An 18686-nucleotide genomic window follows, 5' to 3' on the forward strand; every position below is an offset into this window, starting at 1 on the left:
GCCTTTTCCAAATCCATAAATGCCACAAAGACCTCTTTAGCCTTATCTAAATACTGTTCACTTATATGTTTCACTGTAAACACCTGGTCCACACACCCCCTACCTTTCCTAAAGCCTCCTTGTTCATCTGCTATCCTATTCTCCGTCTTACTCTTAATTCTTTCAATTATAACTCTACCATACACTTTACCAGGTACACTCAACAGACTTATCCCCCTATAATTTTTGCACTCTCTTTTATCCCCTTTGCCTTTATACAAAGGAACTATGCATGCTCTCTGCCAATCCCTAGGTACCTTACCCTCTTCCATACATTTATTAAATAATTGCACCAACCACTCCAAAACTATATCCCCACCTGCTTTTAACATTTCTATCTTTATCCCATCAATCCCGGCTGCCTTACCCCCTTTCATTTTACCTACTGCCTCACGAACTTCCCCCACACTCACAACTGGCTCTTCCTCACTCCTACAAGATGTTATTCCTCCTTGCCCTATACACGAAATCACAGCTTCCCTATCTTCATCAACATTTAACAATTCCTCAAAATATTCCTTCCATCTTCCCAATACCTCTAACTCTCCATTTAATAACTCTCCTCTCCTATTTTTAACTGACAAATCCATTTGTTCTCTAGGCTTTCTTAACTTGTTAATCTCACTCCAAAACTTTTTCTTATTTTCAACAAAATTTGTTGATAACATCTCACCCACTCTCTCATTTGCTCTCTTTTTACATTGCTTCACCACTCTCTTAACCTCTCTCTTTTTCTCCATATACTCTTCCCTCCTTGCATCACTTCTACTTTGTAAAAACTTCTCATATGCTAACTTTTTCTCCCTTACTACTCTCTTTACATCATCATTCCACCAATCGCTCCTCTTCCCTCCTGCACCCACTTTCCTGTAACCACAAACTTCTGCTGAACACTCTAACACTACATTTTTAAACCTACCCCATACCTCTTCGACCCCATTGCCTATGCTCTCATTAACCCATCTATCCTCCAATAGCTGTTTATATCTTACCCTAACTGCCTCCTCTTTTAGTTTATAAACCTTCACCTCTCTCTTCCCTGATGCTTCTATTCTCCTTGTATCCCATCTACCTTTTACTCTCAGTGTAGCTACAACTAGAAAGTGATCTGATATATCTGTGGCCCCTCTATAAACATGTACATCCTGAAGTCTACTCAACAGTCTTTTATCTACCAATACATAATCCAACAAACTACTGTCATTTCGCCCTACATCATATCGTGTATACTTATTTATCCTCTTTTTCTTAAAATATGTATTACCTATAACTAAACCCCTTTCTATACAAAGTTCAATCAAAGGGCTCCCATTATCATTTACACCTGGCACCCCAAACTTACCTACCACACCCTCTCTAAAAGTTTCTCCTACTTTAGCATTCAAGTCCCCTACCACAATTACTCTCTCACTTGGTTCAAAGGCTCCTATACATTCACTTAACATCTCCCAAAATCTCTCTCTCTCCTCTGCATTCCTCTCTTCTCCAGGTGCATACACGCTTATTATGACCCACTTCTCGCATCCAACCTTTACTTTAATCCACATAATTCTTGAATTTACACATTCATATTCTCTTTTCTCCTTCCATAACTGATCATTTAACATTACTGCTACCCCTTCCTTTGCTCTAACTCTCTCAGATACTCCAGATTTAATCCCATTTATTTCCCCCCACTGAAACTCTCCTACCCCCTTCAGCTTTGTTTCGCTTAGGGCCAGGACATCCAACTTCTTTTCATTCATATATATATATATTCATATATATATATATATATATATATATATATATACAGTGGACCCCCGGTTAACGATCACCTCCAAATGCGACCAATTATGTAAGTGTATTTATGTAAGTGCGTTTGTACGTGTATGTTTGGGGGTCTGAAATGGACTAATCTACTTCACAATATTCCTTATGGGAAAAAATTCGGTCAGTACTGGCACCTGAACATACTACTGGAATGAAAAAAGTTCGTTAACCGGGGGTCCACTGTATATATATATATGTGTGTGTGTGTGTGTGTGTGTGTGTGTGTGTGTGTGTGTGTGTGTGTGTGTGTGTGGAAAATTACATTTATCTGGATGTAATTCATAATGTACACACCAGTAAATGGTCACAAAGACAATTACATAGACAAGTAGGAATTTGGGACACCTAGGTCGCAAAAAATGTCCCCCTTCGATACCTACAACTGTCATATCCACAAGTTGCTCTAGACCTATTAATTACAAATGAAATATGCATCACCAGGAATTCTGGTAAATATAAAAATTTGTGGACTGTATATTAAAATTAATAAATAATTACATATGCACAGTTATATAACAGAAGGAGAATATATCTTAATACCACTCACCAATTTGACTGGAGATTACTGTATGTCATGTACGGGACCCCCTTTTTTGCCTACATTTATGATAAATTTTGGTCAGAATTTAACATAAACAGACTTATCTGAGGTTTCTGGAGCTGCCCTGTACATCAGTTTAATGCTCAACTTATGCAGAAATGCACATCCAACAATTTCGGCTCCTATTTGAGAGATGTCAGCCCAATTTAACCTCTAGAGCGACGAAAATTCTTCCAATTATTCACTAACGTTTCTTGTCCAATTCAAACAACAATGGCCACTGCCCAGTGCAGGCGCAGAGCCTCCCTGTCGGCTCCATTCTCTTCTTTTAAAAATACATACATTTTATTTTTCCGGAAAATATTATTTTCCACAATATATATATATATATATATATATATATATATATATATATATATATATATATATATATATATATATATATATATATATATATATATATATATATATATATATTGGAACCTCAGTTGTTGAACTTAATTCATTCCAGAAGTCAGTTTGACAACAAAAATGGTCAACAACCAAACCAATTTGTGTAATAAAATGTGATGCTGATCTGACCCTTCGAGAAATTTTTAAGTAAAGGGGGATGTGGAAGAGCCGGAGAGTCATGCAGATGGTGGATGCCATATTGAATTTAATGTGTGAGCACTGGATCGAGTTGTGCAATGTGATCGGGCATTCTCCGAGGCCAGATTGGGGTGTTTCAGATTGAATTTGTAATTAGGAACCCGTGTTAATGTCCCTTGCTGAATTTTTTTTCAACCAGCCGGCCGTCTCCCACCTAGGCAGGGTGTCCCAAAAAGAAAGAAAATCCCCAAAACGAAAATACTTTCATCATCATTCAACACTTTCACCTCACTCATACATAATCACTGTTTTTGCAGAGGCACCCAGATACAACAGCTTAGAAGCATATATAAAGATACAATATAAAAAATTACCTGAAAGAATATGATAAACTATGCTATTTACCATATAGAATATAGCATCAGGGTCCCAATTATATATATACCGTCCTATTACACATCCCTCCAAACTGCCAGTATCCCAAACCCCTCCTTTGAAGTGCAGGCATTTCACATTTCCAGAGCTCAAGTCTGGCTATATAAAAATAACTGGTTTCCCTGAATCCCTTCACTAAATATTACCCTACTCACACTTCAACAGCTCGTCAGGTTGGTAGACAGCAGCCACCCTAGGGATTGACAGAGAGCATGTATAATTCCTTTATATAAAGGGAAGGGAGACAAAAGAGACTGTAAAAATTATAGAGGAATAAGTTTATTGAGTATATCAGGAAAAATGTACAGTAGGGTTATTATTGAAAGAATGAGAGGCAAAACAGAATGTAGGATTGCAGATGAGCAAGGAGGTTTTAGAGAGGGTAGGGGATGTGTAGATCAAGTGCTTACATTGAAGTATATATGTGTGAACAATATTTAGATAAAGGTAGGGAAGTTTTCATTGCATTTATGGATTTAGAATAGGGGAGCAATGTGGCAGATGTTGCAAGTATATGGAATAGGTGGTAAGTTACTAAATGCTGTAAAGAGTTTTTATGAGGATAGTGAGGCTCAGGTTAGGGTGTATAGAAGAGAGGGAGACTACTTCCCGGTAAAAGTAGGTCTTAGACAGGGATGTGTAATGTCACCATGGTTGTTTAATATATTTATAGATGGGGTTGTAAAAGAAGTAAATGCTAGGGTTTTGGGGAGATGGGTGGGATTAAATTATGGGAAATTATATACGAAATGAGAATTGACACAGTTACTTTTTGCTGATGATACTGTGCTTATGGGGGATTCTAAAGAAAAGTTGCAAAGGTTAGTGGACGAGTTTGGGAGAGTGTGTAAAGGCAGAAAGTTGAAAGTGAACATAGAAAAGAGTAAGGTGATGAGGGTATCAAATGATTTAGATAAAGAAAAATTCAATATCAAATTGGAGAGGAGTATGGAAGAAGTGAATGTTTTCAGATACAGTGGTACCTCGGGTTACGAACAGCTCAAAACTCAAACAGTTGTGTAAGTGTATTTGTGTAAGTGCTTTTGTAAGCATATTTTTGGGGGTCTGAAATGGATTAATCTAATTTACATTATTCCTTATGGGAACAAATTTGTTCGGTATCGGCACTCGAACAGCCTTCTGGAACGAATTAAGTTCGTATCCCGAGGTACCACTGTATTTGGGAGTTGACGTGTCAGCAGATGGATTTATGAAGGATGAGGTTAACCATAGAATTGATGAAGGAAAAAAGGTGAGTGGTCCATTGAGGTATATGTGGAGACAAAAAACATTATCTATTGAGGCAAAGAAGGGAATGTATGAAAGTATAGTGGTACCAATACTCTTATATGGGTATGAAGCTTGGGTTGTAAATGCAGCAGCGAGGAGACGGTTGGAGGCAGTGGAGATGTCCTGTTTAAGGGCAATGTGTGGTGTAAATATTATGCAGAAAATTCGGAGTGTGGAAATTAGGAAAAGGTGTGGAGTTAATAAAAGTATTAGTCAGAGGGCAGAAGAGGGGTTGTTGAGGTGGTTTGGTCATTTAGAGAGAATGGATCAAAGTAGAATGACATGGAAAGCATATAAATCTATAGGGGAAGGCAGGGTAGGGGTCGTCCTCGAAAGGGTTAGAGAGAGGGGGTAAAGGAGGTTTTGTGGGCAAGGGGCTTGGACTTCCAGCAAGCGTGCGTGAGCGTGTTAGATAGGAGTGAATGGAGACGAATGGTACTTGGGACCTGACGATCTGTTGGAGTGTGAACAGGGTAATATTTATGAGTGAAGGGATTCAGGGAAACCAGTTATTTTTATATAGCCAGACTTGAGTCCTGGAAATGGGAAGTACAATGCCTGCACTTTAAAGGAGGGGTTTGGGATATTGGCAGTTTGGAGGGATATGTTGTGTATCTTTATATATGTATGCTTCTAAACTGTTGTATTCTGAGCACCTCTGCAAAAACAGTGATAATGTGTGAGTGTGGTGAAAGTGATGAAAGATGATGTAAGTATTTTTTTTGGGGGGGGGATTTTCTTTCTTTTTTGGGTCACCCTGCCTCGGTGGGAGACAGCCGACTTGTTAAAAAAAAAAAAAAAAAAAATTACTAAAGTTAAAGAGAGAAACTTGTGTTTTTCTTTTTGGGCCACCCTGCTTCAGTGGGGTATGGACAGTTTAAAAAAAAAAAAAAACACTAAGAGATTTACACCTTGGTGTGTATATACCAGGCTGAATAACCCAACACAGGAGACTGATATACAGAATTAACAAGCATTTTTATTCATATATATATTTTAACAAGTCTTTGGATATTCAACAATATTTTTTGCATTTTTACAATAGTGATCAACATATCAAATATGTACAATAAAATATATTACTGTACACTGTGGTAAATACAAAAACAAACATTTAATTAATATCAAACTTAACTTCATTTTATAAATTACAGAAAAAATATAAACAATTATTAAAGGCACAGTGTTAAATGTGGGATGCTTGAGCAAAGATTTCAAACATTGAGGTACTCAAGATTATTATTATTATAATCAAAAAGAAGCGCTAAGCCACAAGGGCTATACAGCGCTGCAGGGTAGGGAAGGAAGCAAGGGAATTGGATGGCAGGAGGGAGGGGGGATGATCAGCAGGTTACAGAAAACAGCGGGGCAGGGGATAGTACGGGGGTAGAGGGTAGCAAGAGATACAAGTAGAAAGGGCTGAAAGTATCAGAATTTGTGAAGTAAGTCAGTCGTTGTCAAAAAGTCAATAAGAGAGTCCGGATGAAAGGTGGGTCCATCAGCGAGAAGGGAAGGTAAAGAGAGAGCAGCGGGGCGAAGACGACGACAGAGGTAAATTCTGCGTGCTCGTTGATAAAGTGGGCAGTCCAACAGAATGTGGCTGACTGATAATGGAGCTTGGCAATTCTCACAGAGAGGAGCAAGACGCCTCTCCATGAGATATCCATGAGTAAGACGAGTATGGCCAATGCGAAGACGGGAGAGAGTAGTCTCCCAACCTCGACACTGGTGATAAGAAGACGGCCAGTAACCTATACTCGGTTTAATAGACTGAAGTTTGTTGCCGAGCATAGTAGACCAACGTTGTTGCCAACGGGTGTGAAGGTGGGAAGATATTACAGCAAAATAGTCCGTACATGGAATACCTCTGTAAGAAACTGGTAGGTCATGTACTGCTGACCGCGCAGCAGTGTCTGCCTGTTCATTGCCCTGTACGTCAACATGACCAGGGACCCAACAAAAAACAATATCTTTATGCTTAGTAAAGATGCGGCGTAGCCAAAGTTGGATACGGAGGACTAAGGGGTGAGGTGTATCAAATTTTTGTATAGCCTGTAAAGCACTAAGGGAGTCTGAGACAACCACAAATGATGACACAGGCATAGATGCAATACGGATAAGTGCTGTAAGGATGGCATATAATTCAGCAGTAAAAATACTAGCTGAAGATAGTAAATGCCCTTGTACGACGCTGTCCGGAAACACTGCTGCGAATCCTACGCCGTCAGAAGACTTAGAGCCATCTGTGTACACAGCAATGGCATGAGAATGAGAGTGAAAGTGGTCAAGAAAAAGAGAGCGGGAAGCGACCGTAGACAGAGGTACTCAAGATAACTTTGCTATGTACAAACGTGAAACATTAACATATACTGTGTACATCACATAAATAAATGGATTCAGAAGCAACATGCAACATTCAATCCTAAACTGGACCAAAACTTTTGCTAGTCCTTTAATTATGTGAACATTACTATACATGATAACACAAGATTTAACAAAGACATCAATGCTAGTCACAATTTACCCCCATATTAGTAACAAATATCAGTTTCATTCAGTCCTAGGAAGGTACCAATATGAAAAACAATATTTCTATAAACAATGCAATCAGAGTAATTCCAGAAGCTACTGCATTTCAAAACCAGGTTGCTGTCACCTTCCCAGCTCCATCAAGATAAAGGTCAAATCATACCAATGATAAATGCTAGTACTAGTGTACGTAGCACAGACTAACGCCAGCCATGCATAAAACTATTTTGTTGTGGTGCCAGCACAGAACTACATTTGGTATACAGAAGACACCAACAGTATAGCAACTCTAATGTAGCAACAATGATTATGAAGCACACGAGCACCACCACAGCAAGTCTATCATGTGAAGTAGGTAACTTAGTAGTAGAGTATTTGGCTCATCCAAAGGAACCCAGGCAAAGACACAAATGAGCAAATCTCCTTGCACCCTCAGCCCTGGTTCACCTAGCAGTAAATAGGTACAGTTCCTAGGAATTAACTGACTTATGAGTCACATCCAAGTGCAGAGGCCCAAAGGATTTTACTAAAAGCCACAATGCTTGGCTTTCTCGAGTTATCCTACATTATTAACAGAGAAAAATCTACAACTACAATAGGATCTATGCTTTTCTACTTGCATAATAATCTTAGTCATGTTACAATAATTTAGTGACTTGTAAGGCAGATATCAGTAAATGTAAAGTGGCAAAATTCATACGTATTCTGTGCATTTTGTTTATATACAGTGGACCCCCGACTTACGATATTAATTCATTCCAGAAGTCTGTTCGGGTGCCGTTACCGAACGAATTTGTTCCCATAAGGAATACTGTGAATTAGATTAGTCCGTTTTAGACCCCCAAAAATGCACGTACAAAAGCACTTACAAAAATACACTTGCATAATTGTTCGAGCTGGGAGCTGATCGTAAGGCGAGGGTCCACTGTATATACTTCACATATATGAAGATCAACAGAAGTTTATGGTGCTTCTGAAGCACTGATCTGACAACTATCAGGTCCAAAACTGAGCCATTGTATGTCATAAAACTGTCTGTGTGCTCTATTGTAGTTTACATGTGCATATTTTGCAAAACTTGTACTATAGGTTTGAACAGGCCCAGAGTTTGCTTATATCTTCACTGCAGAAGCATAGATTAATTTTATTTTTACAGCAGCAAATATTTTGTACAATGTGAAAGGGGCTCACTTAATCATAGCAAGTGATTAATTGTTTGATTACTATCAAGAGAATAGGTAATTGTACCCTTCAGCTACCACGTCAAAAATATTTAAAAATTTATTACGGTATAAAAAAATTGTATTTGTCAATGAAATATTAAATGAACCACACAGGTTTAATGCCTCTTTATGCAAAAACAATAATACTGTATTAATAATAATACTGTACCAGTAATATTAAATATACTGTCACAAAAATATCTACATTAAGTAAGTAAAGTGACTGTTTGTAAACTTCACCTACATATTTGTACAGAAGTAACACTTCATTTATTACATCATTATTGGTAATAAACTTAGCTCAGATGGTATCGTAAAGCATCAAAAATACTACAACATTACAGCTGGCTTGGAATATTAAATTCTGACACAGTAACTGGACTGTCTTGACATACTAATATGGTAATCCCACTGCCTAACATGAATTACTTCTGATAAGACTAAAGATTAAGAAGGGACCTCATCTTAACTGTCCCCCTAACTATAAGTTATATGCCTTGCCACTCCATCAGTATGTAAAATTGCACGATGTTACTGAACTTCACTAGTAATGGATAATATTTACAAAACAAATATTCCACTAAGCTCCAAGACACTGATTATGCAATGGCTGATTGGCTTAGAAAAGCAGCAGAAGACAGTATTGGGACATTTCAATTCATCTCAAAACATTTGGACTTCAGTCTTGTAGGCATGCTGCATACAAGGTTCAAGTTCAAACCTTATAAGTGGTCTTGTCTGATCTGGCACCTCAACAAAAAAAAATAAAAAAAATAAAAAAAAAATCCATATAAAAATGATGTTCAGTAATTGAGGATCTACTGTATGATAAATTAGTGTAATAATGATTTTAATTAAATGAAAATTTATGAATAAGCTTATCTAATGATGATTTTAATTATAGTAAACATTGATTAATAAAAAAAAAATTCAAGGTATAGAATCTTTGCTACCCAAGAGCAACAGACAGTTCTTTGAAATTTTAATTTGTAGTATTACATAGTAAAAGGAACAAAAAAGTAGTTCACCAAAAATGTATAAATATTTCATAAATGGTTTGAACACTCATGGGTGGCTGAACTACCAAAAGGAACAGGGCTCAATCTCCATAAGAAATGAGATACATGAACAAGTCTCCTTACTACTGCTGCCTCTTGTTCACTAGGCAGTAAACAAAGCCTATCTATGAGTTAGTTGGCTTTTAGTGGTCACATACTAGGGCAGAGGAATTGCAGGATCCCAGCAGAAATACATCACACTGCTTGACTTTGGGGATATCTGAATTTTAAAGAAAAGCAGTGTTATGAATGAAAGAAAAATGGATGTCTTGGTACTAAGTAAAACATTAAAGTAAGTTAGAAGAGTGTAGATAGAGGAAGAAATAGAGATTAAGTCTGGTGTCAGAGTAAAAAAAATAAAGGATTAGCAATACTGTTGAGTGAACTGGAAAACTAATTGGGTATGGATATATTAATTAAAAAATTGTGTAGATAAAAATGAAGGTAGGATGTGCAAAGTTCGTTAAAAGTATCCACATGGGTGTGAAAAAATGCAAGACAGGTTCTAGTACATTTTAAGTGAAAATGAGAATTTTTAACCAAGTGAGAAAAATTTGGAGAGACTTTATAACTTAAATATGACTAAAGAAAGTTGCAGGAAGTTCCTGGTGTAAAACCAAATAAGAGACATTTGGTAATGTGTTGCTTACAATGAGGTTGGAGAAAAAGTACAGTAATACATTTAATAAAACTGAGTATAAGAGATATAATGAAGTTTATAAAAAGAAGACTGATGAATTGTGCATTAGCAAGTAAAACAAAATCATTCATTTACCAGTATGTACTGTGCATATTTTTTAGAGGAGTGACTGATATATCTGATCGTACAGCAGATAGTTTAAAAGCAAGTGAAAGGTGGAGGTAGGAAGAAAGAGCTGAATTAAGAACCAGGAGTTTGTCATCAGAACAGACAAATATTTTATCATTTCATCACTTAAACTGTTTTCCAAATATTGCCTTCCTTTACAGGTTAAATTAATACTTGTACACATTTGATACTTCTTGTATACACTACTCTAATGTAGTGATTTATAGTGCATATGCCAAGGAATACTCAACACCCAACTTCCAGGTGAAAATTATACTAAAAGGAAAGAGTACCATACAATGACTTAAGTCTTCTTACAAATCAACACTGGCATGAAGATTCCTTCAGCATACATACAATGCCCTTACCCAAAGCTCTAGTATAATATGTTGAACTTCAGAGTTTGAATCTTTTCTTTCAAAGTTATTGTTCCTCTTGAAGAATGCTTTATGCTTCCATGCTATCCTTCCTGGAAAAGAATGAATCTTTCTTGGGTGTGTTCCAAGAATATTATTCCTTCTTTGATTTAAAGGGTTCAACAAGTGTTTTCTTGACAATACCCAGGTTCCAGAGCCTAATGGACAGCATAGCACCTAGGATGGACCCAGCCCAGTACACCACCACATGCTCAGCATTGGTGTGGCCATGGCAGCTCCATTTTAGACCTGTTGCTAAGACTGGGTTGAAGTAGCCACCAGAGTAGTTGAATGCTGAAACAGAGAAACTTAGTTTTATTACATTAATAAGGCTAGTTCACTGACCCAAGATATACATTAGTTAATTCTGGGGAGCTGCTGAAATTAATACATTAACACAATGTGTGACAGCTTACATCAGTGCTGATTTTGTATTCAATGACAGCATTAAATACCTCTTGTTGTGTTGTGAATCATTATCTTTCAACAAACTGGCCATATCCCACCGAAGCAGGGTGGCTCAAAAAGAGAAGAGGTTACTAGCCCCTTGCTTGTGGCATTTTAGTTGCCTCTTATGACACGTATGGCTTACGGAAGAAGAATTCTGTTCCACTTCCCTATGGAGATAAGAGGAAATAAACAAGAACAAGGACTAGTAAGAAAATAGAAGAAAACCCAGAGGGGTGTGTTCTTCTTTCAACACACCGGCCGTATCCCACCGAGACGGGGTGGCCCAAAAGGAAAAACGAAAGTTTCTCCTTTTACATTTAGTAATATATACAGGAGAAGGGGTTACTAGCCCCTTGCTCCCGGCATTTTAGTTGCCTCTTATGACATGCATGGCTTACGGAGGAAGAATTCTGTTACACTTCCCCATGGAGATAAGAGGAAATAAACAAGAACAAGGACTTGTAAGAAAATAGTGTATATACATTATATGCTTGTACATGCATGTGGAGTGTGACCTAAGTGTAAGTACAAGTAGCAAGATGTACCTCAAATCTTGCATGTTTATGATAAAAAAAAAAAAGGCACCAGCAATCCTACCAACATGTAAAACAATTACAGGTTTTCATTTTACACTCACTTGACAGGAAGGTAGTACCTACTTGGGTGGCTACTGTCTACCAACTGAGACATTTCGGGCAGACTAATATTAATGCTTACAGACTACTTGAAACTAGACATGGGCTATAGGATGGTAAATTTTAATTATTCATTACTTTACCTTATTACTAAAGTGAGGTAGCTAAAGAATTTTATAATTAATAAGATTTATAGTAGTGAGGTAGCACAAAACAAATCACAGTATTACAATTAGTACAATTTACAATATTACAACAGTATAATTTTAATTATGTGTAATGTTTATAGTATGTGCCTCTAATCTTTTGACTACAACCCATAGGATATGAGACAATTGGTGTAAAAAACTATCAGATTTATATTTAATAACACTTTTTGATGCAGCAAACTCTATTAAGCTATAACGTAATTACTGATGGAATGGGCAGTTATACTATTACTAAGTAATACAGTATATGGTAATAGCACTTCCAGTTGCATTTTAAATATTGTGATTGTTGATTAAAATAACAGAGAATACATTTTGAAAATGGTATTACACAGATACAGTACATAATACAAAATAGCTATTTTAACCATTTCATTAGGAAGAGGCACATTTCAGCTATGACTCACCAAGTACGACCATGGAAGTAGAAAAGAAGGAGTCGATAGCAGGAGCAAATCTGGGCTCAACTTCACCAAGAGATCGGGATACAAGTCGGCAGGCACAGGTAAGCATGCACTCAATGAGGAAGCCAAAGAAGACAGGAACCTGTAGGTCAGCAGTGCAGTCGTCAACACCACGTCCAACGTGTGTCTGTGCCAGCTCCATCATCCAGATGTACTTCACCCATCTGTAATGCACACTTCAAAAGTAACACCTTACCAATTCAAAATTATAACTAACAACCATATCAGTTCCCAATTACATACTGCCAACTACCGAAGATTTGATAAAGCTCTACACACGAGTAAAATGCCTCAATAAAAGTGTTCAGCAATGTGTACTTTTTCTTCATTAAAATCATGTCAGTTTGGCAACACACAAAATAGCCCAAATGATTCCATGCTAATAATGCTTGGCAATCCATGAATTTCAGTAAAAACCTCAATTTAATATACAGTGGACCCTCGACTAATGGCTGCATCAGCTAATGGATCTCTTTGGCATCAAAATATTGGCTCGGCCAACGCCAAAAAACTCGGCTAAGGGTTTTCGTTATGAACGTGTCCGCGTGCCTAAGCGGGCCCGGCCACTCCAAGACTCCGTGTACAGCCACTGTGCCATTGTTTACAAGCCGTCGTGGACGATTCCACGCGTACATGCGATATGTTTTGTATTATTCCATTTTTTAATGCTTGTACCTGGAGTTTACCTGGAGAGAGTTCCGGGGGTCAACGCCCCTGCGGCCCGATCTGTGACCAGGCCTCCTGGTGGATCAGAGCCTGATCAACCAGGCTGTTACTGCTGGCTGCACACAAACTAACGTACGAGCCACAGCCCGGCTGGTCAGGAACCGACTTTAGGTGCTTGTCCAGTGCCAGCTTGAAGACTGCCAGGGGTCTGTTGGTAATCCCCCTTATGTATGCTGGGAGGCAGTTGAACAGTCTCGGGCCCCTGACACTTATTGTATGGTCTCTTAACGTGCTAGTGACACCCCTGCTTTTCATTGGGGGGATGTTGCATTGTCTGCCAAGTCTTTTGCTTTCGTAGTGAGTGATTTTCGTGTGCAAGTTCGGTACTAGTCCCTCTAGGATTTTCCAGGTGTATATAATCATGTATCTCTCCCACCTGCGTTCCAGGGAATACAGGTTTAGGAACCTCAAGCGCTCCCAGTAATTGAGGTGTTTTATCTCCGTTATGCGCGCCGTGAAGGTTCTCTGTACATTTTCTAGGTCAGCAATTTCACCTGCCTTGAAAGGTGCTGTTAGTGTGCAGCAATATTCCAGCCTAGATAGAACAAGTGACCTGAAGAGTGTCATCATGGGCTTGGCCTCCCTAGTTTTGAAGGTTCTCATTATCCATCCTGTCATTTTTCTAGCAGAAGCGATTGATACAATGTTATGGTCCTTGAAGGTGAGATCCTCCGACATGATCACTCCCAGGTCTTTGACGTTGGTGTTTCGCTCTATTTTGTGGCCAGAATTTGTTTTGTACTCTGATGAAGATTTAATTTCCTCGTGTTTACCATATCTGAGTAATTGAAATTTCTCATCGTCGAACTTCATATTGTTTTCTGCAGCCCACTGAAAGATTTGGTTGATGTCCGCCTGGAGCCTTGCAGTGTCTGCAATGGAAGACACTGTCATGCAGATTCGGGTGTCATCTGCAAAGGAAGACACGGTGCTGTGGCTGACATCCTTGTCTATGTCGGATATGAGGATGGGGAACAAGATGGGAGCGAGTACTGTGCCTTGTGGAACAGAGCTTTTCACCGTAGCTGCCTCGAACTTTACTCTGTTGACGACTACTCTCTGTGTTCTGTTCGTTAGGAAATTATAGATCCATCTACCGACTTTTCCTGTTATTCCTTTAGCACGCATTTTGTGCGCTATTACGCCATGGTCACACTTGTCGAAGGCTTTTGCAAAGCCTCTATATATTACATCTGCATTCTTTTTGCCTTCTAGTGCATCTAGGACCTTGTCGTAGTGATCCAATAGTTGAGACAGACAGGAGCGGCCTGTTCTAAACCCATGTTGCCCTGGGTTGTGAAACTGATGGGTTTCTAGATGGGTGGTGATCTTGCTTCTTAGGACCCTTTCAAAGATTTTTATGATATGGGATGTTAGTGCTATCGGTCTGTAGTTCTTTGCTGTTGCTTTACTGCCCCCTTTGTGGAGTGGGGCTATGTCTGTTGTTTTTAGTAACTGTGGGACGACCCCCGTGTCCATGCTCCCTCTCCATAGGATGGAAAAGGCTTGTGATAGGGGCTTCTTGCAGTTCTTGATGAACACGGAGTTCCATGAGTCGGGCCCTGGGGCAGAGTGCATGGGCATGTCAGTTATCGCCTGTTCGAAGTCATTTGGCGTCAGGATAACATCGGATAGGCTTGTGTTAACCAAATTCTGTGGCTCTCTCATAAAAAATTTATTTTGATCTTCGACTCTCAGTCTGGTTAGCGGCTTGCTAAAAACTGAGTCATATTGGGACTTGAGTAGCTCACTCATTTCCTTGCTGTCATCTGTGTAGGACCCATCTTGTTTAAGTAGGGGCCCAATACTGGACGTTGTTCTCGACTTTGATTTGAAGAAATACTTTGGGTTTCTTTCGATTTCATTTATGGCTTTTAGTTCTTCCCGCGATTCCTGACTCCTATAAGATTCCTTTAGCTTAAGTTCGATGCTTGCTATTTCTTTGACCAGTGTTTCCCTACGCATTTCAGATATATTGACCTCTTTTAGCCACTCTGTTATTCTTTTCCATCGCCTGTAAAGGGAGCGCCTGTCTCTTTCTATTTTACATCTACTCCTCCTTTTTCTTAGAGGAATAAGCCTTGTGCATACATCGAGTGCCACCAAGTTAATCTGTTCTAGGCATAAGTTGGGGTCTGTGTTGCTTAGTATATCTTCCCATCTTATATCGGTTAGGACTTGGTTTACTTGGTCCCACTTTATGTTTTTGTTATTGAAGTTGAATTTGGTGAATGTTTCCTCGTGACTAATCTCATTATGTCGGTCTGGGGGTCCACGCATACATGCCTGAACCTCAATTATATTGTGATCTGAGTATATTGTTTTTATATGGTGACATTTCTTATCAGATCATCATTGTTAGTGAAGATGAGGTCTAGTGTATTCTCCAGTCTAGTAGGCTCTATTTGCTGGTTTAAATTGAATTTTGTGCAGAGATTTAAGAGCTCGTGTGAGTGTGAGTTTTCATCAGAGCTGCCTCCTGGTGTTATTACTGCAACAATATTAATTGCTATATTCCTCCATTTTAGGTGCCTTAAGTTGAAATCCCCCAGGAGCAAGATGTTGGGTGCAGGAGCTGGAAGATTTTCCAGACAGTGATTAATTTTTAACAGCTGTTCCTGGAATTGCTGGGATGTTGTATCCGGAGGCTTGTAGACTACCACAATGACTAGGTTTTGGTTCTCGACCTTTACTGCTAAAACTTCCACTACATCATTTGAGGCATTAAGCAGTTCTGTGCAAACAAGTGACTCTGCAATGTACAGGCCAACCCCCCCCCCCCCTTTTGCCTGTTCACTCTGTCACATCTGTATAGGTTGTAACCTGGGATCCATATTTCGTTGTCCAAGTGATCCTTTATGTGGGTCTCAGTGAAAGCCGCGAACATTGCCTTTGCCTCTGCAACCAGTCCACGGATGAAAGGTATTTCGTTGTTTGTTGCTGGCTTTAGACCCTGTATATTTGCAAAGAAGAATGTCATCGGACTGGTGGTATTGTTGGTACTGGGGGGGAATTTTTTTTCCGGCATTAGTATCTGTATTTGTTGGTTTGGAGTGGAGGCCATCGACTGTGGTTCCACTCCAGGAATGACTGGATTTGGTGTACGATTTCTGCCATTTCCTGCCAGTTTTTTTTCCTTCCTGGCACTAAAAAACCTCTCCCTCTTGAGTGGCTGTGGCTACCCAGGTTTTCCCATGGCCTGGATGTTTTGTATCTTTTTGTCCCCTTTAGATGGTGTGCCTGGCAATTTAAGTTATAGCACAGTCTTTCCTGTACTGAAGAGGTACACATTTCAGGGTGAAAAAGCTTACAGGAAGGGAGTTTGCATTTTCCTGTTGTCATATGGGCACGGCATTTTCTAGGGTGGTCATAGTTGCACGTCCCGTCTGTTTTTCCAGATTTCCCATGTCTGCAGATACCAAGTGCATAGTATGTGCACAGGCTTGGTTTCCGTTTGCCTTGGGTTTCTGTGACTGTATTCCCTGTTGGTGCATGTTTCCCTGTCTTATTCCTATCCTCCCTAGCACCAACAATGGAGCTCCCACCAGTTGTTTTTGGTAATATATCCTCACTATTGCTAGTGGAGTCCTCTTGTTTGCTATTTCCTGTGGTATTTCTAGTTTGCAATATTGGTTTTATCTTATCTTTGACTACACTTGTTTCCCCACTACGGCTCCTGTCCCCTATGAGGTCATTTATATGTATTCCTTCCTGCGTATAATTCCCGACTACCTGGACAAAATCTCCAGCTTCACCATTACTGTCTCCCAGGACAGCACCTCCAGCTTCACCATTACTGCCTCCCAGAACAGCACCTCCAGCTTCACCATTACTCTCTCCCAGGACTGCACCTCCAGTTTCACCATTACTGTCTCCCAGGACAGCACTATCAGCCCCACATTTACTGAATACCAGGACATCACCTCCAGCCTTACAGTTTCTGACTACATGGTCAGTATCAAGGGCAGTACCATTCAGCCCAGACTTTTTATGTTCTGATCTGTTGTAGAATGCTTCCAGGTTTTCTATGAAAGCAGCTTTGATGTTATCCTCTTTTAATACCCTTGTGATTTTAGTCCACAGATTTATCTCATTTGGGCATACCCAAAAACACTTACCTGTTTTAATACTGCTTGTAGCTAGTTCTTGGATGTCTGCACAAGGGGCGTGACACCAATTTCCACAAAAATGACAATTTATCCATGTGGAAGCCCGTTTGTTTGATTGACTGCAGACTACACAGAGCTTCATAATGATTTGAATGGTTGATTTACTGTAATTCTACTAGCAACCTCTTGAATACTCTATTAATAACCTCCTTAAATGAAGCTCTAGCTAACTGCTAAATAATCCACAATGGGCCCAAAGAAAGTACAGTGTAGTGTATCTAGTGCAGCCCTGTGATAAAGAAGGAAACAAACAATAAAATTTAAGAAAAAACTCGTAGCTACACTCCCAGCATGTCTGCTACACTCCCTGCATGTCTGCTACACTCCCTGCATGTCTGCTACACTCCTGCATGTCTGCTACACTCCCTGCATGTCTGCTACACTCCCTGCATGTCTGCTACACTCCCTGCATGTCTGCTACACTCCCTGCATGTCTGCTACACTCCCTGCATGTCAGCTACACTCCCTGCATGTCTGCTACACTCCCTGCATGTCTGCTACACTCCCTGCATGTCTGCTACACTCCCTGCATGTCTGCTACACTCCCTGCATGTCTGCTACACTCCCTGCATGTCTGCTACACTCCCTGCATGTCTGCTACACTCCCTGCATGTCAGCTACACTCCCTGCATGTCAGCTACACTCCCTGCATGTCAGCTACACTCCCTGCATGTCTGCTACACTCCCTGCATGTCAGCTACATTTCCTGCATGCCTGCTACACTCCCTGCATATCAGCTACACTCCCTGCATGTCAGTTACACTCCCTGCATGCCTGCTACACCTCCTGCATGCCTGCTACACTCCTGGCATGCCTGCTACACTCCCTGCATACCTGCTACACTCCCTGCATGCCTGCTACACTCCCTGCATACTTGCTACACTCCCTGCATACTTGCTACACTCCCTGCATGTCAGCTACACTCCCTGCATGTCAGCTACCCTCCCTGCATGTCTGTTACACTCCCTACATACCTGCTACACTCCCTGCATGCCTGCTACACTCCCTACATACCTGCTACACTCCTTGCATGTCTGTTACACTCCCTACATACCTGCTACACTCCCTGCATGCCTGCTACACTCCCTGCATGCCTGCTACACTCCCTGCATACCTGCTACACTCCCTGCATGCCAGCTACACTCCCTGCATGCCAGCTACACTCCCTGCATGCCAGCTACACTCCCTGCATACCTGCTACACTCCCTGCATACCTGCTACACTCCCTGCATGCCTGCTACATTCCCTGCATGTCAGCTACACTCCCTGCATGCGTGCTACACTCCCTGCA

At 40.0% G+C, this 18686-nt stretch overlaps 1 protein-coding gene across 4 annotated transcripts in view; it reads right to left on the minus strand.

Annotated features, from left to right (window-relative positions):
- Positions 1 to 5674: 5674 nt before the first annotated feature.
- LOC128685834 (aquaporin-11) overlaps positions 5675 to 18686 on the minus strand; it is a 110551-nt gene continuing 97539 nt past the window's right edge. For all 4 annotated transcript variants that reach the window (XM_070088017.1, XM_070088016.1, XM_053772531.2 and 1 more), the window contains exons 4-5: positions 12444 to 12664; positions 5675 to 11036 (exon numbers count right to left, since the gene is read on the minus strand). In XM_070088017.1, the coding sequence (XP_069944118.1) occupies positions 10837 to 11036; positions 12444 to 12664 (421 nt within the window). In that variant the 3' untranslated portion in view covers positions 5675 to 10836. The remainder of the gene's footprint in view (positions 11037 to 12443; positions 12665 to 18686) is intronic.

This window comes from Cherax quadricarinatus, chromosome 23, assembly GCF_038502225.1.
Source record: "Cherax quadricarinatus isolate ZL_2023a chromosome 23, ASM3850222v1, whole genome shotgun sequence".
NCBI classification, from domain to species: domain Eukaryota; kingdom Metazoa; phylum Arthropoda; class Malacostraca; order Decapoda; family Parastacidae; genus Cherax; species Cherax quadricarinatus.